Source organism: Salvelinus alpinus, chromosome 16 (assembly GCF_045679555.1).
Source record: "Salvelinus alpinus chromosome 16, SLU_Salpinus.1, whole genome shotgun sequence".
In the NCBI taxonomy this organism is placed as follows: domain Eukaryota; kingdom Metazoa; phylum Chordata; class Actinopteri; order Salmoniformes; family Salmonidae; genus Salvelinus; species Salvelinus alpinus.
In genome coordinates, this window is record NC_092101.1 from 10,425,484 (window position 1) to 10,449,944 (window position 24,461).

The 24,461-nt window shown below is 44.8% G+C and overlaps 1 protein-coding gene across 1 annotated transcript; it reads left to right on the forward strand.

Annotated features, from left to right (window-relative positions):
* Positions 1–1,064: 1,064 nt before the first annotated feature.
* LOC139540771 (nardilysin-like) lies at positions 1,065–23,965 on the forward strand. The gene is made up of 29 exons (XM_071344723.1): positions 1,065–1,199; positions 2,040–2,258; positions 2,529–2,790; positions 3,025–3,106; positions 3,319–3,472; positions 3,737–3,810; positions 4,072–4,167; positions 4,528–4,650; positions 4,903–4,960; positions 5,039–5,112; positions 5,217–5,286; positions 5,417–5,615; positions 5,800–5,913; positions 6,052–6,156; positions 6,405–6,528; positions 8,034–8,120; positions 8,320–8,439; positions 8,614–8,665; positions 8,781–8,931; positions 16,941–17,068; positions 17,376–17,538; positions 17,861–17,892; positions 18,338–18,476; positions 18,649–18,696; positions 20,257–20,309; positions 20,450–20,533; positions 20,976–21,183; positions 22,604–22,693; positions 22,894–23,965. The coding sequence occupies exons 2-29, from the start codon at positions 2,065–2,067 to the stop codon at positions 23,128–23,130; spliced, it is 3,321 nt and encodes a 1,106-aa protein (XP_071200824.1). The 5' UTR covers positions 1,065–1,199; positions 2,040–2,064; the 3' UTR covers positions 23,131–23,965.
* The last annotated feature ends 496 nt before the right edge of the window (positions 23,966–24,461 follow it).

A 24,461-nucleotide genomic window follows, 5' to 3' on the forward strand; every position in this document is an offset into this window, starting at 1 on the left:
TTTTATTTTTACTGCCCTAATTCAAATTGAATCAATTTTATTGGTCACATACACATGGTTAGAAGATGTTATTGCGAGTGTAGCGAAATGTTTGTGCTTCTAGTTCTGACAGTGCAGCAATATCTAACAAGTAATCTAACAATTCCACAAAAAATACCAAATACACACAAATCTAAGTAAAGGAATGGAATAAGAATATTTCCATATAAATATATGGATGAGAAAAACATTTTTTTGGCTGTATGTAATAAAACTTAAGATTTTCTGGGCTAACAATGTAAGAAATAATACATAAAAAAACTAAATACTGAAATGTTTCCTAAGGACGAGAAGCGAGGTGGCCCTCTGTCTGTGCCACGTTGGTAACCAGTTTAAAATAGCAATAAGGCACCTCGGGGGTTTGTGCTATATGGCCAATATACCACGGCTAAGGTCTGTATCCAGGCACTCCGCGTTGCATCCTGCATAAGAACAGCCCTTAGCCGTGGTATATTGGCAATATACCACACCTCCTTGGGTCTTAAATATGCCACGGCTGTCAGCCAATCAGAATTCAGGACTCAAACCACCCAGTTTATACATGTATTTATTTAATGACAGAATCATAGAATTAGAAGGAATCGTTCTAATTATATGGACAGAATCATCACAATAGAATTCTTATTCTTAGGACCGAATCATCACTGTTATTTCAGATTTCTGTTCTGATTGTCAGACAGACAAGATCAATGTCAAGCGGGTGAAGTGACATTTTTCTTGTCTATTTCAATTTACCCCGTCATATCACACCTGAAAAATAATCATGAATTGGTGGTGTTGTGGAAAATTGTGGTGAGTATATTTCAGGGGCATATCGCGGATCAATCATGCACGTGGATGAAATCCGTTCATGCAATGTCGGAGATAATCCCATCCAGAGTATGTGAAGATTTGTGAAAATGCGTACGCACACACTTCACCTGCGTATAATTCTGCTCAACCGTGTGTCCTTTTTTCTTCGCTGAAATGTTTTGCACCGGTCTAACAAGCAAGCATTACTGTATGTCGTAAAATATATTTTCTGTTTGAAGCAATCAGATTTTCCGTTGTTGCTCTGTGCGTTGTTCCCAGCGAATCATATCGCGGCATGCACACGATTGGGTAGTGGGTTAGGTTGTCGAGACTAGTGCTAGATAACTTTCATTATTTAGAAATAAAAGGTAAGTACATTTACAAATGCTGTGTATAATAGCCAATATTTGATGTTTTTATTAGCTAGTGGTATTGTGTTATACACGTTGACACAGAGCAGTTTTTGTATTCAAAATCCGACATTTCAATGGCGCTTTGGCTGCTATCGATAGCCGGATGGGATTACTGAAAGTCGTCATGCTAGCTAAATCTTAGCTAGCTAGCGCCCGCTGTCTACAATTTTGTATTTGTTTTCTTTTTTTTGCAATTTTGTGTTTAGACTGATGACCTGAATTGACAGTGACGTAGCTAGCTAGAAAGTAACAGACCCTGGCTGTTGATACCCCTTTTTTATGCATACGTGACACTGAACTAATGTGTCTTATCTGTTTCATCATGTCAGCGTATGGTACTAACGTTTTACGTTAGCTAGCTATCTTCCGAATCTTCCACTGCTCTTTGACCGTGAAAATTGTTAGCTAAGGTAGCTAGCTAGTCAGCCAGGGCATGATGTAACCACAAACACTAGCCAGTGTAACAACATAATTGCTGATCTTGTTTAGCTACAATGTGATTAGTCTGGCCACCACATTTCAGCATCAGACCTGCTAGCTAACTACTGTCACAGTTACCTCCTGATTCCCACCTGCCCCTATCTATTAGATCTGAAGTGGTTGGAAAGGTGTAGGCAATGTGGCGAACCCCCCCCCTTAAAATCCATTAAACCGGTCTGATACTCTCAGATCTATAGGGATGAGTGGGTGGGGGGCTAAGGGTTGATTTCGGATGCTTGCTCAATTTCACACATTCTTGACTCTTTATGCTCAAATGCTGCACTATCTGAGGGTTTTCATGTTGTGCAATTGCAGTGAGAAACCTGCAGCTCCTGAGAGAATGCCTCAGACGAGTAAAGTGAATAGTTCTGCAGCAGGCGGCCCTGGGCAGGTGTCTGCACCAGACCACGGTGAGCCGCCACCACCCCAAGCCGAGCCCAGGGACCTGGCTGCGGGGGATGGAGGGGTAGGAGGTGACGAAGACCAGGGAGACCTCCAGATCAACAAGTCACCCAGCGATCCTAAGAAGTACAGGTAAGATCAACTTGAAATAAAGAACATTTCTAAATTCAGATATAGCCACGTAATCTCTCTTGGATAAATCTACGTAAACATACTGGTATGGACCCAGAACTTAATTGAGCAGCTGACCAATTACGCAATACTAGTTCTGGGTTAACCGAGATTAATAGCTGCATCATCAGAGTGCGTGCGAATTTCTCTACCCGTCCCAGGTCGTGATGTTTTCAGTTTCACTGAAGTAGAACTGGCTTATCATATTCATTTATTTTACTCGCTCTGAAGGTATATCGAGCTGACCAATGGCCTGAGAGTTCTCCTCATCTCAGACTTTAGCGGGGCAGACGGCAAGGACGCCTGCAGAGAGGAGGAGGAGGAGGAAGAGGATGGAGCATCAGGAGGTGGAGAGGAAGCGGAAGAAGAGGGGGATTCAGGGGAGGGCACAGAAGAGGAGGACGAGGATGCGGAAGAAGAGCACGACAGTGACTTTGAGGAGCTAGATGAGGAGCAAGAAGGGAAACCGAAGAAGGGGAGTTCAGAGAAACAGGTTGGTTTCCCTATAGCACAATACTAGGCTAATGCTTTCAGATGACTGGTCCAACAGCTCACAGAGGGAGCATAGCCACAAGGGTGCTATGCAATCAGCTAGTTCACTCTAGGGATAGTGTGATAAAGTGTGGGGACTGATGGAATTTATAAACTGAAAAGATGTGTGTACTTGCATGTTCGTGCATGATGTGTGTTTTTTAATGTGTGTACTCATCCCTCCCGTGTCTCCCAGTCTGCAGCTGCTCTCTGTATCAGTGTGGGGAGCTTCAGTGACCCGGAGGACCTTCCAGGCCTGGCCCATTTCCTTGAGCACAGTGAGTGCTTTTAACAAGGGACCTTATGTATTGTAGCGCTACAGAAGATGATGCACATTCTCAATCTAACACTACATTGGAAAACTACCTCTAAACAACACGTCTGTCTGTCTTTCTCTCTATTTCTTTACCTGTTCTTCCCTCTAATCTCTTGACTCTCTCTTTTTGCACTCTCTCTCTCGCTCCCTCACTATTTTCCTCTCTTCTCTCAGTGGTGTTCATGGGCAGTGAGAAGTACCCCGCTGAGAACGGCTTTGATGCCTTCCTGAAGAAGCACGGCGGAAGCGACAATGCCTCCACCGACTGTGAGCGGACCATCTTCCAGTTTGACGTCCAGAGGAAGTACTTCCGTGAGGCTCTCGACAGGTGAGCCAAGCAGCCTTAAAGGAACAGTTCAGCCCCAAACCAACATTTTGTTTTTATGCCTCAAAAGTGGTCCTAAATCTAACTTGTCCAGGGTTGTTTACAATAGTGCACACTGTTCAAAAACTTTTGCAATGGAAAATTAAAATAAGTATTTATTATTGGACAAGTTTACTCTCTGTTTAAAAACGTGTCCTTCCGTTTCGTGCCTAATGAATACGACCCAGGTGTGCAGTTTGTCATTGGATGATCTCTCCCATTCCCCAGATGGGCCCAGTTCTTCATCTGCCCGCTGATGATCGAGGACGCCATCGACAGAGAGGTGGAAGCAGTGGACAGTGGTGAGTCGGGGAATAGTAAGAGGAAACCACGGCCGCGTCTCAATAGTCTAAAGAAGCCTCCTCCCCCTTTCTCCTTCATCTGGTCAGATTGGTTTCACACAGCTGGTCAGCATGAATGAAGGACTCAAGACGAAGAGAGACCAGTGTAGACAACTGAGACCCTTCCAATGTTGAATACCACATCCTTTTTCCATGCCTCAGTCACAGTTCCCACTCTCACTCCTCTAATGGACTGTCCATGCCTCTCCCTTTGATGTGCAGAGTACCAACTGGCTCGTCCATCAGACTCCCACCGCAAGGAGATGCTGTTCGGAAGCCTGGCCAGGCCCAAGCACCCCATGGGCAAGTTCTGCTGGGGTAAGGATACACACATTGGCTGTCATTTCCCAATTATCTCTCCTCCATCGCAAATGCTACCCAGGTACCAAAGGCTTCCGTTGTTCTACTTTATCCTGCTTGTAAAACAAATAGTTGGATGTATTTTCATTTGCACTTTCCTGCTTGTAAATGTCTCTGTGATCGTCAAGTGATGTCTGTTTTTTAAATATGTACACAGTGAGCTTTTATTACATGCTTATGGATGGTAATGTCTATCTGCGCGGTTAATAATGCTGATTAACAGTGTAATAACTTGAATGACTGAAATAACTGTGTTTAAAACGTTCATTAAAGGTGTAATAACAGATATGTCTTCGTCCTGTCCTCGGTCTCCCCCAGGAAATGCTCAGACCCTGAAGCACGAGCCCAGAGAGAAGCAGATCAACACCTACCAGCGTCTCCGAGACTTCTGGAAGAGATACTACTCTGCTCACTACATGACCCTCACAGTGCAGTCCAAAGGTAGCTAGCCAACCGGCCAGACACGAAGGATCCCTACTCCACTGAAGTGAATGGGGATTGTAGTCAGTCTACTGAAGTGAATGAGGATTGTAGTCAGTCTACTGAAGTGAATGAGGATTGTAGTCAGTCTACTGAAGTGAATGGGGATTGTAGTCAGTCTACTGAAGTGAATGAGGATTGCGGTCCGTCTACTGAAATGAATGACGATAGTAGTCGGTCTGTTGAAATAAACTGTCCTTGTCTGTCCATCAGAGACATTGAACACACTGGAGGAATGGGTTAGAGAGGTCTTCAGCAAGGTGCCCAACAAGTAAGTGCACACGGCCACATGCATGCTGTCAAACATACTCGCGCTCGCTCGCTCACTCACTCCGTCACTTTTTTGCAGCGCTCAACCGAGACCTGACTTCTCTGACCTCCAGGACCCGTTCGACACACCAACCTTCAACAAGCTCTACAGAAGTACACAGGCTTTAAACTAACATTCATACATGTCATTTTATCAACCTGTGCTTACTTACTGACTGTACCAATTCCTCAATTTCAATCGTGTGTGTGTGTGGCAGTTGTTCCTGTGAGGAAGGTGCATGCTCTCACAGTCACCTGGGCGTTACCTCCTCAGGGCAAGCAGTACAGGTAAGCCCCCCTCAACGATGGCACCCTCACCTGTTAAACCTTTCAAAGACCAATTTAGCAAATATTTCCACCTCACAATAATCCTGCGCTCCATACAAACTGCTTGGTTTGTCTTGGTGTCTCCGTGTAGGGTGAAGCCCCTGCACTACATCTCCTGGTTGATTGGGCACGAAGGCGCCGGCAGCATCCTATCCTTGCTCCGGAAGAAGTGCTGGGCCCTGGCTCTGTTTGGAGGGAACAGTGAGACAGGCTTTGACCAGAACACCACCTACTCCATCTTCTCCATATCCATCACGCTCACTGACGAAGGATTCCAGAACTTTCATCAGGTCAACTGGCGCACACACACACAGACAGACACACACGCATGCAAAAACACATAAACACACACACGCGCCAATGTGTGATGACACACACACAGACACACACACACACACTGCAAAAACTCATACACGCCCATGTGTGATGACACACACAGTCTGGATGTAAAGTGCAGCTGTTTTCCCTGTACAGGTGGTTCATCTAGTGTTCCAGTATATGAAGATGCTGCAGGCTCTGGGTCCACAGCAGAGGATCTATGAAGAAATTCAGAAGATCGAAGCCAATGAGTTCCACTACCAGGAGCAGGTACAGTCACACTTCCCGGTCTAACCCTCTGTCACGAAGCTGACTTTAAGCTGTCATTACCATGACATAAAGCGTCATAAGCATGTCATAAGTGAGTGAGGGCTCTGTATGAACTTCTGCCCCTCCGTCCCACCACAGACCGACCCCATAGAGTACGTGGAGAACATCTGTGAGAACATGCAGCTCTTCCCCAAAGAGGACTTCCTGACTGGAGACCAGCTCATGTTTGAGTACAACCCAGAGGTACTGTCTGTCTGTCTGTCTCACCAAGTAGACATTGGATCATTCCTAGTTAATCTGTAATGGCTAATTTCCGGACACTCTTTGTACTGTTGCAGGCCCTAAAAAGTTAGGTCACTCCACAGTATTGTCAGAACAATTGCACATACCAAAGCCTGTACTGCAACTGGAATGCACGCAACTGTGTACTTAATTGAAGTGTGTGTGTGTGTGTGTGTGTGTGTGTGTGTGTGTGTGTCTGTCCTCTACAGGTGATCTCCTTGGCCCTGGCCCTGCTTACCCCAGAGAGGGCCAACCTGCTACTGCTGTCCCCGGAGCACGAGGGCCACTGCTCCCACAAGGAGAAGTGGTTCGGCACCAACTACAGCATGGAGGGTAAGAGCAAGTGTCTCTGATTAGGAGTGCGTGCTGATCTAGGATCCGGTGCCGCTTTTCCATTCATTTTGATCTAAAAGGCAAAGCTGATCCTAGATCTGCACTACTCTGAGACACTGTGAATACCGGCCCAGGATTAGCTTAAAGTGAGTTTGGCTGAATTGGATCTACAATAGCTGTTATTGTCATCATAACAAGATATTACCTTTATATGATTCTTCTTACAGTGCTGTAGGGAGGTGCCGAGTACCCTGACAAAACTAGTATCGTAAAGGATTTGGAGATTTTTCCAAATACGATTATGACACAATTATTTTTATTTTATTTTCCGTGATCAGAATAAAGTAATTTTCAGCTGCCAGCACGCATCTCTCTTTCACTCAAACCGCGTGATGCGCTGTGTGCCCAAAATAACTATTGGCTAGTTCTTCTGTCTGTAAAGAAACAGGCGGGGTGTATCTGTTGAGTCTGCTGCAACGATTGGATCAGAACAAGCCGCTCTCCCTCGGCTTCCATTTCCCCAGACAGACACTCGCACCGCCACTCGTCTCAGGGCACAAGTCTCCCCTTCTACCAACATGTATGAGTCAGAATCGGTAGCTAGTCATTGTTGTTCAGTCAAGGTATTTTCTGTAGACTTTGCTGAGGCCATACGGTCGTTTTTATCTGTCTACTTGGCGTTGTTTACTAGGCCTACTTTGTCTGTATAATTATTCCATTGCTGACGACGTCTGCCGTTATGTTGTGATCCATGCTTGCTGTTATTATTTCTGCTCACCCAGGCATGTTTACCTCCAGGGGTCCTATCAAATGGCTTAATGGTCCATTGTATGAACATCTTTAAACAATTTATATGTTAACTTGGTATATAACACCATCCTAGAGCAGGGGGTTCTGCAACAGGTCAATCGCGAGCTTCCTGTACCACCTATGAGTAGCTCGCCAAACAATTCTAAAAGTGCATGTGTTTTTTCACGTGTTCCACCACAAACTACCGTAAACAAATCTCACACGTCACAGACACCTCAAGATCCAATTAAATTCACATTGACGTTATCCCACACCTGCTTAGCCACAATTAGTGTAACATTTGGCTTTTTATGCCATCTGCCAATTCATTTCCAGCAATATTGCCCCTGTCTGTGTGTGGTGCGTACGTTGCCGGTTAGCGTTAAAGATAACCGTCTTCTGGGTAGACAGACAGAAAGACTTTTCCCTAAACCTTCTCAATTAAATGTTAACTGCAAAGTAGGCTTACAGTGCATTTGGAAAGTATTCAGACCCCTTGACTTTTTCCACATTTTGTTACATTACAGCCTTATTTTAAAATGGATTAAATTGTAATTTTTTTCCTGAAATCTGCACACAATACCTCATAATGACAAAGCAAAAACACATTCTTGGTGGCCGTATATTAAGCGGCTCATTTCGTGACATGATAAGATAGTGTGTGATGTTATTGTAGTGTGTTGATCTGTGACTGACTGAGTGTTCTGTACTGGCAGACCTCCCTGAGGAGTGGGCACAGCGCTGGGCCGGAGACTTTGACCTCAACCCCGACCTCCACCTGCCTGCTGAGAACAAGTTCATTGGTCAGTACAGATGATGGACATTGTTGTGTGCCAATCACATTGACTCTACAATATTCACTTTTCGGTCTATTAATGTGTAAAAAGATTTGGGGCCATATTCCTATCCTTTTTTTTGTGTGAATGTTTTTTTTAAATCAAACATAAATAAATACTGGAATTGACACAGACAATAGGCTTTATCCTTCCTTTGTTTCCATAGCAACGGATTTCACCCTGAAACTATCGGACTGTCCAGACACAGAAGTCCCGGTGCGGATAGTGAACAATGAGAGGGGCTGTCTCTGGTTCAAAAAGGACAATAAGTTCAAGATACCTAAAGGTGTGTGTGTGTTCTTTTGTATATATAACCCAAGGGAATTGTAGTGACATGTGATTTACTCTTTTTCAATATGTGTAAGACAGCAATGTTAGTAGCTACTAGGCTATTTAACACATTTCAAATGACATAATGTTCTCGTGATTTAATACATTCCCTATTTTTTTCTTCTGTTAGCTTATGTCCGTTTCAACCTCCTCTCCCCAATGATTCAGAAATCTCCAGAGAAGTTAGTATTTTATATGAATCAATTTCTTACAAAATCTTTGCTTTTGATTGCTCTTCACAATCACTCCTAGCTGCAAAAGGTCCTTTCTAAATGTCTATGTATTGTGCCCCTGTAGCCTGGTGCTGTTTGACGTCTTTGTGAACATCTTGGCCCATAACCTGGCAGAGCCGGCCTACGAGGCTGATGTGGCCCAACTGGAGTACAAACTGATTGCCGGGGAGCACGGCCTCGTCATCAGGGTCAAGGGCTTCAACCACAAGCTGCCTGTGAGTCTCGCATACATACATACTGTACATACATATCAAATTTCAAATCAAATATTATTGGTCACATGCAGATGTTAATGCGAGTATAGCGAAATGCTTGTGCTTCTAGTTCTGACAGTGCAGTAATATCTAACAAGTAATCTAACAATTCCCCAACAACTACCTAATACACACAAATCTAAAGGGATGGAATAAGAATATGTACATATGGATGAGAGATGGCCGAGCGGCGTAGGCAAGATGCAATAGATGGTATAAAATATATACATATATGAGTAGTGTAAGATATGTAAACATTATTAAAGTGGAATTGTTTAAAGTGACTAGTGAGTCTCTATGTAGGCAGCAGCCTCTCTGAGTTAGTGATTGCTGTTTAGCAGTCTGATGGCCTTGAGATAGAAGCTGTTTATCAGTCTCTTGGTCACAGCTTTCCACCTGTACTGACCTCGCCTTCTGGATGGTAGCGGGGTGAACAGGCAGTGGCTCGGGTGGTTGTTGTCCTTGATGATCTTTTTGGCCTTCCTGTGACATCGGGTGCTGTAGGTGTCCTGGAGGGCAGGTAGTTTGCCCCCAGTGATGCGTTGTGCAGACCGCACCACCCTCTGGAGAGCCGTGCGGTTGAGGGCGGCGCAGTTGCCGTACCAGGCTGTGATACAGCCCGACAGGATGCTCTCAATTGTGCATCTGTAAAGGTTTGTCAGGGTTTTAGGTGACAAGCCAAATTTCTTCAGCCTCCTGAGGTTGAAGAGGCGCTGTTCTGCCTTCTTCACCACGCTGTCTGTGTCGGTGGACCATTTCAGTTTGTCTGTGATGTGTACGCCGAGGAACTTAAAACTTTCCACCTTCTCCACTACTGTCCCTTCAATGTGGATAGGGGGGTGCTCCCTCTGCTGTTTCTTGAAGTCCACGATCATCTCCTTTGTTTTGTTGACGTTGAGTGGGAGGTTGTTTTCCTGACACCACACTCCGTGCCCTCACCTCCTCCCTGTAGGTTGTCTCGTCGTTTTTGGTAATCAAGCCCGCTACTGTTGTCATATGCAAACTATGGTGTTGAATGCTGAGCTGTAGTCAATAAACATCATTTTTACATAGGTATTTCTCTTGTCCAGATGGGATAGGGCATTGTGCAGTGTGATGGCGATTGCATCATCTGTGGACCTGTTGGGGCGGTATGCAAACTGAAGTGGGTCTAGGGTGGCAGGTAAGGTAGAGGTGATATGATCCTTGACTAATCTCTCAAAGCACTTCATGATGACAGAAGTGAGTGCTACTGGGCAGTAGTCATTTAATTCAGTTATCTTTGCCTTCTTGGGTACAGGAACAATGGTGGCCATCTTGAAGCATGTGGGGACAGCAGACTGGGATATGGAGCGATTGAAAATGTCTGTAAACGCGGCTAGGGATGCCGTCTGGGCCAGGGTTAACAAGTTTAAATGTCTTGCTCTCGTCAGCCACAGAGAAGGAGAGGGGGGGCCAGCAGTCCTTGTTAGCAGGCCGTGTCGGTGGAACTGTATTATCCTCAAAGTGGGCAAAGAAGGTGTTTAGTTTGTCTGGAAGCAGTACGTCAGTGACGTGGCTGGTTTTCATTTTGTAGTTCATGATTGCCTGTAGACCCTGCCACATACGTCTCGTGTCTGAGCCGTTGAATTGCGACTCAACTTTGTCCCTATACCGACATTTTGCTTTTTTGATTGCCTTGCAGAGGGAATAACAATACTGTTTGTATTCGGCCATATTCCCAGTCCTCTTTCCATGGTTAAATGCGGTGGTTTTGCGCTTTGTTTTGCCTCAATGCCACCATCCATGGTTTTTGGTTAGGGTAGGTTTTAATAGTCACAGTGGGTACAACATCTCCAATGCACTTCCTTTAAACTCACTCACCGAGTCAGCGTATAGATCGATGTTATTCTCTGAGGCTGCCCGGAACATTTCTCAGTCCGCGTGATCAAAACAATCTTGAATCGTGGATTCCGATTGGTCAGACCAGCGTTGAATGGTTCTAGTCACGGGTACATCCTGTTTGAGTTTCTGCCAAAAGGACGATAGGAGCAAGATGGAGTCATGGTCGGATTTACCGAAGGGAGGGCGAGCCTTGTATGCATCATGGAAGTTAGAGTAGTAGTGGTCCAGTGTATTGCCTGCCTGAGTCCTGCAATCAATATACTGATAGAATTTAGGTAGCCTTGTTCTCAAATTTGCTTTGTTAAAATCACCAGCTACAATAAATGCTGCCTCGGGATATATGGAGTCCAGTGAAGTTCCTTGAGGGCCGTCGTTATATCATACATACTGTACATACAGTGCCTTTGGAAAGTATTCAGACCCCTTGACTTTTTCCACATTTTGTTACGTTACTGCCTTATTCTAAAATTGATTAAATAGTTTTTCCCCCTCATCCATCTACACACAATACCCCATAATGACAAAGCAAAAACCGTTTTTTTGAATTTTTTGCTTAAAAAAACGGAAATATCACATTTGCATAAGTATTCAGACCCTTTACTCAGTACTTTGTTGAAGCACCTTTGGCAGTGATTACAGCCTCGATTCTTCTTGGGTATGACGCTACAAGCTTGGCACGCCTGTATTTGAGGAGTTTCTCCCATTCTTCTTCTCTGCAGATCCTCTCAGGCTCTGTCAGGCTCTATCAGGTTGGAGATTATAACAGTACATGGCCAAGATTTTCAAATGTTCATAGATGACCAGCAGGGTCAAATAATAATAATTAGTGGTAGAGGGTGCAACAGGTAAGCATCTCGGGAGTAAATGTCAGTTGGCTTTTCATAGCCGATCATTCAGAGTTAGAGACAGCGGGTGCGGTAGAGAGAGAGGGAGTCGAAAACAGCAGGTCCAGGACAAGGTAGCATGTCCGGTGAACAGGTCAGGGTTCCATAGCCGCAGGCAGAACAGTTGAAACTGGAGCAGCAGCATGACCAGGTGGACTGGGGATAGCAAGGAGTCATCAGCCCAGGTAGTCCTGAGGCATGGTCCTAGGGCTCAGGTCCTCCGAGAGAAGAGAGAGAATTAGAGGGAGCATACTTAAACTCACACGGGACACCAGATAAGACAGGACAAATACTCCAGATATAATAGACTGGCCCTAGCCCCCCGACACAAGCTATTGCAGCATAAATACTGGAAGCTGAGACAGGAGGGGTCGGGAGACACTGTGGCCCCGTCTGACGATACCCCCGGACAGGGCCAAACAAGCAGGATATAACCCCACCCACTTTGCCAAAGCACAGCCCCCACACCACTAGAGGGAGATCTTCAACCACCAACTTTCTATCCTGAGACAAGGCCGAGTATAGCCCACGAAGATGGAGGGCGCCAACCCGGACAGGAAGATCACTTCAAGTGACGCACCCCTCCTAGGGACGGACTCAGCCCCCGTAATAGGTTTAGAGGTAGAGAATCCCAGTGGAGAGAGGGGAACCGGCCAGGCAGACAGTAAGGGCGGTTCGTCGCTCCAGTGCCTTTCCGTTCACCCTCACACCCCTGGGCCAGACTACACTCAATCATTGGACCTACTGAAGAGATGAGTCTTCAATAAAGACTTAAAGGTTGAGACCGAGTCTGCGTCTCTCACATGGATAGGCAGACCATTCCATAAAAATGTTGCTCTATAGGAGAAAGCCCTGCCTCCAGCCTTCCTTAACAGGAAGCCAGTGTAGAGAGGCTAGCACTGGAGTAATATTATCAAATTTTGGGGTTCTAGTCAAGATTCTAGCAGCCGTGTTTAGCACTAATTGAAGTTTATTTAGTGCTTTATCCAGGAAGCCGGAAAGTAGAGCATTGCAGTAGTCTAATCTAGAAGTGACATTTTTGGACATTGTTTTGGATTTTTGCAATGTTACGTAGATGGAAAAAAGCTGTCCTTGAAACAGTCTTGATATGTTCGTCAAAAAAGAGATCAGGGTCCAGAGTAATGCCGATGTCCTTCAATTTTATTTGAGACAACTGAACAACCATCAACATCTCTTTGTTTCTTGGGACCTAGAACTACCATCTCTGTTTTGTCTGAGTTTAAAAGTAAAACATTTGTCGCCATCCACTTCCTTATGTCTGAAACACAGGTTTCCAGGGAGGGCAATTTTGGGGCTTCACCATGTTTCATCGAAATGTACAGCTGTGTATCGTCCGCATAGCAGTGAAAGTTAACATTATGTTTCCGAATGACATCACCAAGAGGTAGAATATATAGTGAAAACAATAGTGGTCCTAAAACGGAACCTTGAGTAACACTGAAATTTACAGTTGATTTGTCAGATGGCAAACCATCCACAGAGACAAACTGATATCTTTCCGACAGATAAGATCTAAACCAGGCCAGAACTTGTCCTTGTAGACCAATTTGGGTTTCCAATCTCTCCAAAAGAATGTGGTGATCGATGGTATCAAAAGCAGCACTAAGGTCTAGGAGCACGAGGACAGATGCAGAGCCTCGGTCTGACGCCATTAAAAGGTAATTTACTACCTTCACAAGTGCAGTCTCAGTGCTATGATGGGGTCTAAAACCAGACTGAAGCGTTTCGTATACATTGTTTGTCTTCAAGAAGGCAGTGAGTTGCTGCGCAACAGCTTTTTCAAAATTTGTTGAGAGGAATGGGAGATTCGATATAGGCAGATTTGTTTTGTTTTTTAAATATTTTCTGGGTCAAGGTTTGTCTTTTTCAAGAGAGGCTTTATTACTGCCACTTTTAGTGATTTTGGTACACATCCGGTGGATAGGGAGCCGTTTATTATGTTCAACATAGGAGGGCCAAGCAAAGGAAGCTCTTTCAGTAGTTTAGTTGGAATAGGGTCCAGTATGCAGCTTGAAGGTTTAGAGGTGTTGACTATTTTCATCAATGTGTCAACAGATATAGTATTAAAAAACTTGAGTGTTCGATCGGGTTCAAGTCCGGGCTCTGGCTGCGCCACTCAAAGACATTCAGAGACTGGTCGTTGTCCTGTTGGAAGGTGAATTTTTGCTTCGGTCTGTGGTCCTGAGCGCTCTGGAACAGGTTTTCATCAAGGACCTCTCTGTACTGTGCTCTGTTAATCTTTGCTCGATCCTGACTAGTCTCCCAGTCCCTGCCGCTGGAAAAACATCCCCACAGCATGATGCTGCTTCCCATGCTTCACTGTAGGGATGGTGCCAGGTTTCCTCCATACATGATGCTTGGCTGGTCAGACAGCTGTAGGAAGAGTCTTGGGCATTCCAAACTTATTCCATTTAAGAATGATGGAGGTCACTGTGTTCTTTGGGACCATCAATGCTCCAGACATTTTTTGGTACTCTTCCCCAGATCTGTGCCTCGACACAATCCTATCTCAGAGCTCTACGGACAATTCTTTTGACCTCATGGCTTGTTTTTTGCTCTGACATGTACTGTCAACTGTGGGACCTTATATAGACAGGCGTCCAAATCATGTCCAATCAATTGAATTTACCACAGGTGGACTCCAATCAAGTTGTAGAAACATCTCAACGATGATTAATGAAAACAGGATGCACCTGAGCTCAATTTCTAGTATCATAGCAAAGGTTCTGAATACTTACAGTACCAGTCAAAAGTTTGGACACACCTACTCATTCAAGGGTTTTTCTTTATTTTTCCATTGTAGAATAATAGTGAAGACATCAAAACTATGAAATAACACATGAAATCATGAAGTAACCAAAAAAGTGTTAAACAAATCTAAATATATTTTAGATTCTGTAAAGTAGCCACCCTTTGCCTTGATTACAGCTTTGCACACTCTTGGCATTCTCTCAACCAGTTTCACCTGGAATGCTTTTCCAACTGTCTTGAAGGAGTTCCCACATATGCTGAGCACTTGTTGGCTGCTTTTCCTTCACTCTGCGTTCCAACTCATCCCAAACCATCTCAAATGGGGATGAGGTCGGGTGATTGTGGAGTTCAGGTCATCTGATGCAGTACTCCATCACTCTCCTTCTTGTTCAAATAGCCCTTACGTTGCCTGGAGGTGTGTTGGGTCATTGTCCTGTTGAAAAACAAATGATAGTTCCACCAAGCGCAAACCAAATGGGATGGCGTATCACTGCAGAATGTGCCTTGAATTCTAAATAAATCACACTGTGTCACCATGCTTCACGGTGGGAACCACACGTGCAGAGATCATCCTTTCACCTACTCTGCATCTCACAAAGACACGGCGGTTGGAACCAAAAATCTCAAATTTGGACTCATCAGATCAAAGGACAGATTTCCACCGGTCTAATGTCCATTGCTCGTGTTTCTTAGCCCAAGCAAGTTTCTTCTTATTTGGTGTCCTTCAGTAGTGGTTTCTTTGCAGCAATTCGACCATAAAGGCCTGCTTCGCTGTCTTCCGAACAGTTGATTTTGAGATGTGTCTGTTACTTGAACTCTGTGAAGCATTTATTTGGGCTGCAATTTCTGAGGCTGGTAACTCTAATGAACTTATTCTCTACAGCATAACTACAGCATAACTCTGGGTCTTCCATTCATGTGGCGGTCCTCATGAGAGCCAGTTTCATCATAGCGCTTGATGGTTTTTGCGACTGCACTTGAAGAAACTTTAAAAGTTATTGAAATTTTCCATATTGACTGACCTTCATGTCTTAAAATAATGGTGGAGTTTAATTTCTCTGCTTATTTGAGCTGTTCTTGCCATAGTATGGACTTGGTCTTTTACCAAATAGAGCTATCTTCTGTATACCACCCCTGCCTTGTCACAACACAACTGATTGGCTCAAACGCATTAAGAAGGAAAGAAATTCCACAAATTAACTTTAACAAGGCACACCTGTTAATTTAAATGCATTCCAGGTGACTACTTCATGAGGCTGGTTGAGAGAATGCCAAGAATGTGCAAAGCTGTCATCAAGGCAAAGGGTGGCTACTTTGAAGAATCTCAAATATAACATATATTGGTTACTACATTGTTCCATATGTGTTATTTCCTAGTTTTGATGTCTTCACTATTATTCTATAATGTAGAAAATAGTAAAAATAAAGAAAAACCCTTGAATGAGTAGGTGTGTCCAAATTTTTGACTGGTACTGTATGTAAATAAGGTATTTCTGTTTTTTCAGTTTAATAAATTAGCAAAGATTTCTAAACCTGTTTTCGTTTTGTCATTACAGGGTATTGTGTGTAGATTGCTGAGGATTTTTGTTAATTTAATCCATTTTAGAATAAGGGTGTAACGTGACAAAATGTGGAAAAAGTCAAGGCGTCTGAATACTTCCCAAAGGCACTGTACATACATATTATATACACATACAAACAGACACGCACGTTATGTACACCCTCACACACACACACGTACAGTACAGTACACACACACACACACACTTACATACAGCTATTCTGCACTCATTCTACCAATTCATGCAAACCTAGTATACACTGAATGTACAATACATCAGGAACACCTGCTCTTTCCATGACATGGACTGACCAGGTGAATCCAAGTGAAAGCTATGACCCCTTATTGATGTCACTTGTTAAATACTCTTCAATCAGTGTAGATAAAGGTGAGGAGACAGGTTGAAGAAGGATTTTTAGGTCTTGAGCCATGAATTGTGTATGTGTACCATTCAACGGGTGAATGGGCAAGACAAAAGATTTATAGTGCCTTGGAACGGGGTATGGTAACAGGTGCCAGGCGCACTGGTTTGAGTGTGTCAAGAACTGCAACGCTGCTGGGTTTTTCACGCTCAACAGTTTCCCATGTGTATCAAGAAGGTCCACCACCAAAAGGACATCCAGCCAACTTGACACAACTGTGGGTAGCACTGGAGTCAACATGGTCCAGCATCCCTGTGGAACGCTTTCGACACCTTGTAGAGTCCATACCCCGACGAATTGAGGGCAAAAGTGAGGGGGTGCAACTCCAATATTAGGACGGTTTTCCTAATGTATTGTACACTCCGTCTATAAACCCATTCTGCATTTCAACAAATGTGCCCTAGCTTCAGACAACCGTAAAGCTGACGACCTGCCAACTCAACCTCCCTGCCTCTGTCCCTGTGTTAGTTGCTGTTGAACTTGATCGTGGACCACCTGGCAAACTTCACGGCTGAGCCCAGTGTGTTTAACATGTTCGCGGAGCAGCTGAAGAAGACCTACTTCAACATCCTCATCAAGCCAGAGAGGCTGGGGAAGTGAGTTGGATTTCTGACACTGTGACTGCTCCACCCTGTATAGCATACAGCATCTGGCTGCTCGTTCTTTGCAACGCCGCCCACCCATTTTCTTCTTATGTGTCTCTCTCTAGCTGTCTTTCGCTCTCTCTCTCTCGCTCTCAGAGCACGAGTCAGAGTTGTGAAAGTGATAAACTACCTTCAAAACAGTAACAATGATAAATTGGTGGGATGAATTATTTGAACACATCCATTTTTTTTCTCTTCCTCCCCCTCTTTCCGACATCTTTCTCCTTCCTTTCCCCTTCCCTCTCTCTCCCTCTCTCAGGGACGTGCGTCTGTTGATCCTGGAACACTGTCGCTGGTCAGTCATCCAGAAGTACCAGGCCATCATGAAGGGCCTCACCGTGGAGGACCTCATGACCTTTGTCAGCGGCCTCAAAGCCCAGCTCTACACCGAGGGGCTGGTGCAGGGCAACTTCACTAGCACTGTGAGCACAAACTGACACGTTCAGGCACACACACACACTTCACTAGCACTGTAAGCCTCTTTATAAACACTCTCGAACACTGTCTGATGCACACAAACACAAAAACATACACACACTGTTTTTTTAGCTTGTCTAGAGAGGACAGACTAAAATAGCTGTTTAGCGCTAACCCCGGCGCTTGCATCCCAGATCTTTCTTGCATGCTGATTATTGCCCTAATCAAGTAGGTGATGTGAAGTAATACATTTTAATTATTCTGCTGCTATCCCTATGCTATAATAATCATGCTAATAGGCATTATGCAACTGTTCTTTACCCACAGGAGTCAATGAAGTTTCTGCAGTATTTTATTGAGTAAGTATCCTCCTCAATCTCTTTCTTAACTCTGAAAAGCAGGTCTGTAGCCTTCGGGTTAGCGCGTTGCTGGTTCAAATACCGGAGCCGACAAAGTGAAGGAAAAACAATCTGTCGCTGTGCCCTTGAGCTTGCAGGGGCCCTGTACAATGGCGACCCTGGCCGTGACCCCACTCCCTGCGGGTGTCTCGGGGGGAGTTGGCAAATGCAAAAAATAAAACATTTACATCACATACTTGTGTGCAACAGGACAAATATAAGCACCCCCCTTTTATTGTTATCGTCAACCAACACAGTACTTACTTACTATTGTTATTACTTGCAATGATTGAGATTTGTGGTTGGTATGACCTACTTCAGTTGAATGAACTGATTGTAAGTCACTGTACAAGACCGTCAGCTAAATGAATAACATGTAAATGCAATAATCTTCTGCACTCTACAGCAAACTGCAGTTCAAGCGTCTGTCCGTGGAAGTCCCTGTGCTCTTCAGAGTGGTGGAGCTTCCTCAGAAGCCTCACCTGTGCAAAGTCAAGTCCCTCAACAAAGGAGATGCCAACTCTGAAGTTACTGTCTACTACCAGGTACCTAACGTTCAGCCAACAGTCAGCCAACCTTCACCCAACATTAAGCCAACATTTCCCCGACCTTCAACCAACATTCACTCAACATTACAGTTCGGTGTATTATGGTTATGTCTGTGTATGTGGTCTTTTGCTGTCGATAAATAACCTGTGTTTTTCTGTACTTGTCCAGTCAGGCCTGAAGAACCTACGAGAACACACGCTGATGGAGCTACTGGTGGTAAGTGTTGTAGCTAACAAGGCTTGACTGGAATACTGAGGGCTCTATTTTCGGGTGGCGCCAAGGAGGCGCAAGTGTCAAACGCACGTTAGTTTGCAATTTCGTCATGTAAAAACTGGCGCACTGGCATTTTCCAGCCCTAACGCCAGGTTCGGCAATTTACCTGCCTTAACAGCTCGCTTGTGCTGAGGTGGGAGGGGTGGCAATATTTGAGATGTGTCCTTAAATACAAGAGCAAAAGTGACAATTTCCTGCAGCCCATCCTGTTTGGAAATATTGTTGTTTTAAAAAACAGATGCTTATTTTCCGTTTCATTTCAAGCCCTCCATAGTTTACCCTAGGCCTAGACTAATAAGGCTGCTTCAACAGCAATGTGTCTTGTCTTTTTTATCCTGGCCCTGCAAAGTAGCCTATCCATGAAGGGTGTTTAAATGGTCTATTCGTCAGAGTGCCTTGAATTGAAAATACGCTGCACATCCTACCTGCGTACTTCATTTCGTTTGTTCAAGTATCTATCCCAGAGATCACCTCTGGTTACCAAAGATGCACTCCTCCTAACTTACTGCATTATAGGACTGAATAATTTAAGTATCAACGACAGGCCTCGGCTATATTTTGCTTATTGAGAACGTGTTTCACACATACAATACAGTTTACGAGAGCTTAGTATTTTATTTATTTAGGGAGAAGTGCGATGCATAAAGACATGTAGGCTAGGCTATACTCGCTGAAGCCAATTACAACATTGTTGTAATATCTGCCGACAATCCAAACATAGGCGTTGAGCAAGTACTGTTTTATTTTTTATGTTTTTTTGCTGTTGCTATTCGTTACTGTAGCCTATGCAGTTTAATAAACTGTAGTATCAATCCACAGTGGAACAGGATGAGAATAGTCCATGCCCCCAGCCGAATTGGAGTTGATGACAATGCAAAGACCGTCAATAACATACAGAACTTGAGGCAAATGCATCCAGTGCAGTATTAATCCATGGAACGCTTTGATTGGCCAGTGAGTGGCCAAGTTTTCGTCATACCTACAATTTGTTTATTCATCAAAACCTAGCCCTTTCGCACCACTGCCAACTATTGCGCTCATAATTCGAGCTGTGAAAATAAATAGTAATATTTCGGACACACCTCCAGACCTGTAGTGCTAGCGCCAGAGATTTGATTTACCATTGCGTTAGGTTTTTCCAAACAGAGCCCTGAGTCAGTGAGTGGTGTTATGGGTTAAAGGGATACTTCAGGATTTTGCTACGCCCTTTATCTACTTCCTTAGAGACAGATGAACTCATCGATACCATTTCTATGTCTGCATCCTGTATGAAGGAAGTGAGAGGTAGTTTCGAGAGCCAATGTTAACTAGCGTTAACGCAATGACTGGAAGTCTATGGTGTGCTAGCTGTTACCATAGACTTCCAGTCATTGCGCTGACGCTAGTTAACTTCTTTCAAACTGCATGCGGAGACATAAAAATGGTATCCACGACTTCATCTGATTTGCCAAAATCCCAAAGTATCCCTTTAATGAAGTACTATCTTTGCTGCTCTGTTCCCAGATGCACATGGAGGAACCTTGCTTTGATTTCCTCAGGACAAAGGAGACTCTTGGGTTAGTCCCCCCCCCCTTCATAACTATAAAAAAAATGAAGAACTAATGTGTAATAATATCTAATAAGTAACTACTACTTAATAACCACTACTTAACAGAGCAGTGTTGACTGATTTCAACTCTGACCTTGTATCCATCAGCTATCAGGTGTACCCCACATGCAGAAACACTTCAGGAGTCCTGGGCTTCTCCATCACCGTGGAAACGCAGGCCACCAAGTTCAAGTGAGTTACCAGCACTGTATATCTCTTACGCTACACTTGATCAAAATGTTGTTGCGATACGATTATTTAATTTCATGTGTGACGTATTGGAATATTCGACATGCATAAGGAAACCCAACTTGTAGTTGTGCGTCAGGGTCCGTGACCGCTGCTGATGTTTTGTCAGGGGCAGTTCAGAGGAGAAGGATGGTAGCGTCATATTCAGGTCAGATGGTTAGCATTGTTGATAGTAGAGGTGTATTACACAGTAGCAGGACAATATGCTTCTCATAAGCCTGAGAAGGTTATCGAAAGATTACACGGGCAAGATTTGTATAAAAAAAGAGCACAGATGCATTGAAAATAACTATTTTTGGGAGATGCCATCCCCTTTTCGTTTAAAAAAAATACAAATAAGAGGCAGTCTGACGCAACACCCGGTGTCCGTTTCTCTCCCTCCCAGCACGGACTACGTGGAGACCAAGATCGAGGAGTTCCTGGTCAGCTTCGGGGAGAAGATGACCAACCTCACGGACGAGGCCTTCAAGACCCAGGTGACCGCTCTCATCAAGCTCAAAGAGTGTGAGGACACGCACCTGGGGGAGGAGGTGGACCGCAACTGGTTCGAGGTGGTCACCCAGCAGTACGTCTTCGACCGCCTCAACAGAGAGGTAAGACTGTACTCTGTCATAATGTCGACATCAGGGGTGGCTCTCCTCCAGGGACACTGGGGGCACTACCCCTCCATCATATACACTACATGACCAAAAGTATGTGAACACCTGCTCGTCGAACATCTCGTTCCAAAATCATGGGCATTAATATGGAGTGAGTTCCCCTTTTCTGCTATAACAGCCTCCACTATTCTGGGAAAGCTTTCCACTCAATGTTGGAACATTGCTGCGGGGACTTGGTTCCATTCAGCCACGAGCATTAGTGAGGTCGGGCACTGATGTTGGGCAATTAGGCCTGGCTCGCAATTGGCGTTCCAATTCATCCCAAAGGTGTTTGATGGGGTTGAGGTCTGTGCAGGCCAGTCAAGTTGTTCCACACCGATCTCGACAAACCATTTCTGTATGGACCTCACTTTGTGCATGGGAGCATTGTCATGCTGAAACAGGAAAGGGCTTTCCCCAAACTGTTGCCACAAAGTTGGAAGCACAGAATTGTCTATAATGTCATTGTAGTTTGTAACGTTAAGATTTCCCTTCACTGAAACTAAGGGTCCTAGCCCGAACCATGAAAAACAGCCCGAGACCATTATTCCTCTTCCACCAAACTTTACCGTTGGCGCGATACATTCAGGCAGGTAGCGTTCTCCTGGCATCCGCCAAATCCAGATTTGTCTGTCGGACTGCTAGATGGTGAAGTGTGATTCATCACTCCAGAGAACGCATTTCCATTGCTCCAGAGCCCAATGGCGGCGAGCTTTACACCACTCCAGCCGACGCTTAGCACTGCGCATGGTGATCATAGGCTTGTTTGCGGCTGCTCTGACATGGAAACCCATTTCATCAAGCTTCTGACAAACAGTTATTGTGCTGACGTTGCTTCCAGAGGCAGTGAGTGCTGAAGCACGGTTGCAACGCGCTACGTGCAAACGATTTTTACGCGCTACGTGCTTCAGCACTCGGCGATCCCGTTCTGTGAGCTTGTGTGGCCTATCACTTCGCGGCTGAGACACTTCGCGGCTCCTAGACGTTTCCACTTCACCTTTGCCGCACTTACAGTTGACTGGGCAGCTCTAGCAGGACTCACTTGTTGGAAAGGCGGCATCCTATGACGGTGCCACGTTGAAAGTCACTGAGCTCTTCAGTAAGGCCATTCTTCTGTCAATGTTTATCAATTGTGATTGCATGGCTGTGTGCTCGATTTTATACACCTGTCAGCAACTAGGGTGGCTGAAATAGCCAAATGCACTAATTTGAAGGGGTGTCCACATACTTTTCTATATTTAGTGTACATGCCAGGTTGCTTCAGCTCACTAGTTCCCGCACTAGGTGGAGGAGGGGGGGGCTCAAACGTCTGGGGGAGAGAAAGGGTAGGAATGTTTATTCATGCATTAACTCATCCTGTCCCGATGTGCTGCAGATTGAGGCTCTGAAGCTCATCACCAAAGCAGAGCTGGTGTCCTGGTTCATGGAGCACAGGGACACCACCAGCAAGAAACTCAGCGTGCACGTAAGTCTGCCAGCTTTGACTGTGTGTGTGTGGGTGTGTGCAAGGGAGAGGGAGTGCGTTGAGCATTCCCCATGGATTGAATGGAGAGGGATCTCATTCGCTTTGTCCATTTAATATATACAGTCATTGGCACTATCCTACTCTCAGCTATTCCAGAGCATACTGTAATCTCGCGCTCTCTCCCTGTCTCTGTGTGTCAGGTGGTAGGCTTCGGAGAGGAGGAGAACGACCAGCCAGGCCAGAGCAGCTGCGGCCCGAACCCCGCAGAGGGAGACGAGGACCAAGGCCAGGCCCTTAAAACTTCCTCCTACGGAGAAGTGTCCAAGCTGACCTTCCTGCCCGCCTCGCCCATGCTGGCCGACGCCACGCTCATAGACGACATCCGCGCGTTCACCTCCTCCCTCACCCTCTACCCCTACCACAAAATCCTCAAGTAAATCGGTTCCGCAAAGCGGGAGGCGAAGGAAGGAGCAGGGGGAGCCATATTAGCTCAGGACAACGATCCAGGCCAGGCCACAATGCAGTGCAGTGGCGTCTTCAGAAGGGAAACTCTCCTTTCTCTCTCTTCGTTCCCCACCTTTTCACTTTCTCTTTTCATCCAAGATAATAAAATAACAGCAGCAGCAGCAGGCACTAGTATTAATAATTGCAATCACCACTAGTTCGCTAGGCACAAAAGCAGCCGGTGTTAAACGAAATTGGTCGAGAGCTTGTCCATTTATTCTCACCGGTCCCTGATGAATTGAATCGGAGGAATCACCTTTGGTGTGAATGTTAGTAGTAGGGACTCCGGGTCTGGCTGGCAGGAGGGCAGACAGAGAGGGTGGAAAAGAGGAGAGGGTTCTATCATGTATCTGTCATATCTTCATTTTGTTGTTATTTGAACTTAATATCACATATCGTATGAAACATCACCTCTAACATTGATGAAGGACTGTGTGTATTTTAGCAATGGACATCGGGGTTAACATCCGTTCATGCTGTAAGATTCTGACCTTAGGAAAGTGAAGTATGTTTGTCATAACAGTAAGCCTGATTCATGTTCGGTATGTGACGTAGTTTCTGATTTGTTTTCCAGGTATTGTTTTAACTGTAATTGTGTTTGTAAAAAGGCTCAAGGGAAAACCTCACTGTTACTGTATGCTGTAGGTTTAACATTTCAGCCCTACCTCTGCCTTTAAAACCACTGGATGACTGGCATGTTTTAATCTATAGCCTGTTGTTATCATCATCTTTACATGTAAATATTTATTAAACGTGAAATGTAGGATATTTCCGGTGTTTTTGGTCTTCTCTTTCATATGTCATGCGGCGTTGATGACCAATTCTGTTAAATGCCCTTTTACGGTTGGTGCTGAAACGTTGATGGATGAGGTACATTTTCATAGCGTCTTTACCTTGTACTGGTCCCTGAAATGCATGTAAAGCACTGGGATTAATGCCAACTCTCAAAGCTGGATCCTTCCATCCCCAGTTGATCAGGTGGGTATGGAACGATGCACAACCTATTGTTACCCGAGACCTTCTAGACACTGTGGATTGTCTTCTCGTGGATAGGACCTTCAAGCTTGGTGGGGGTGTTAAGTGTAAAGCAATCAATATCTACCCTGCAAATGAAAATTGGTTCTTTGAAAGTTCCCAGAATTGCCTGGGATGTTGCAAGAATGTTCTTGTGATATTTATATCAGCATTTATATTCAGCATGCACATTTATAGCTCAATGCATAAGAAAGCAGAGTGGTATACATCCCCATTGTTTCTAGATTTA

Bases quoted from the DNA above. Each gene is read 5' to 3' on its own strand.
- LOC139540771 (XM_071344723.1), top strand. From the start codon at position 2,065: ATGCCTCAGACGAGTAAAGTGAATAGTTCTGCAGCAGGCGGCCCTGGG. The intron at 3,107-3,318 runs GTGAGTGCTTTT...CTCTTCTCTCAG, and splicing joins GGCCCATTTCCTTGAGCACA to TGGTGTTCATGGGCAGTGAG. The intron at 17,539-17,860 runs GTGAGCACAAAC...CTTTACCCACAG, and splicing joins AGGGCAACTTCACTAGCACT to GAGTCAATGAAGTTTCTGCA.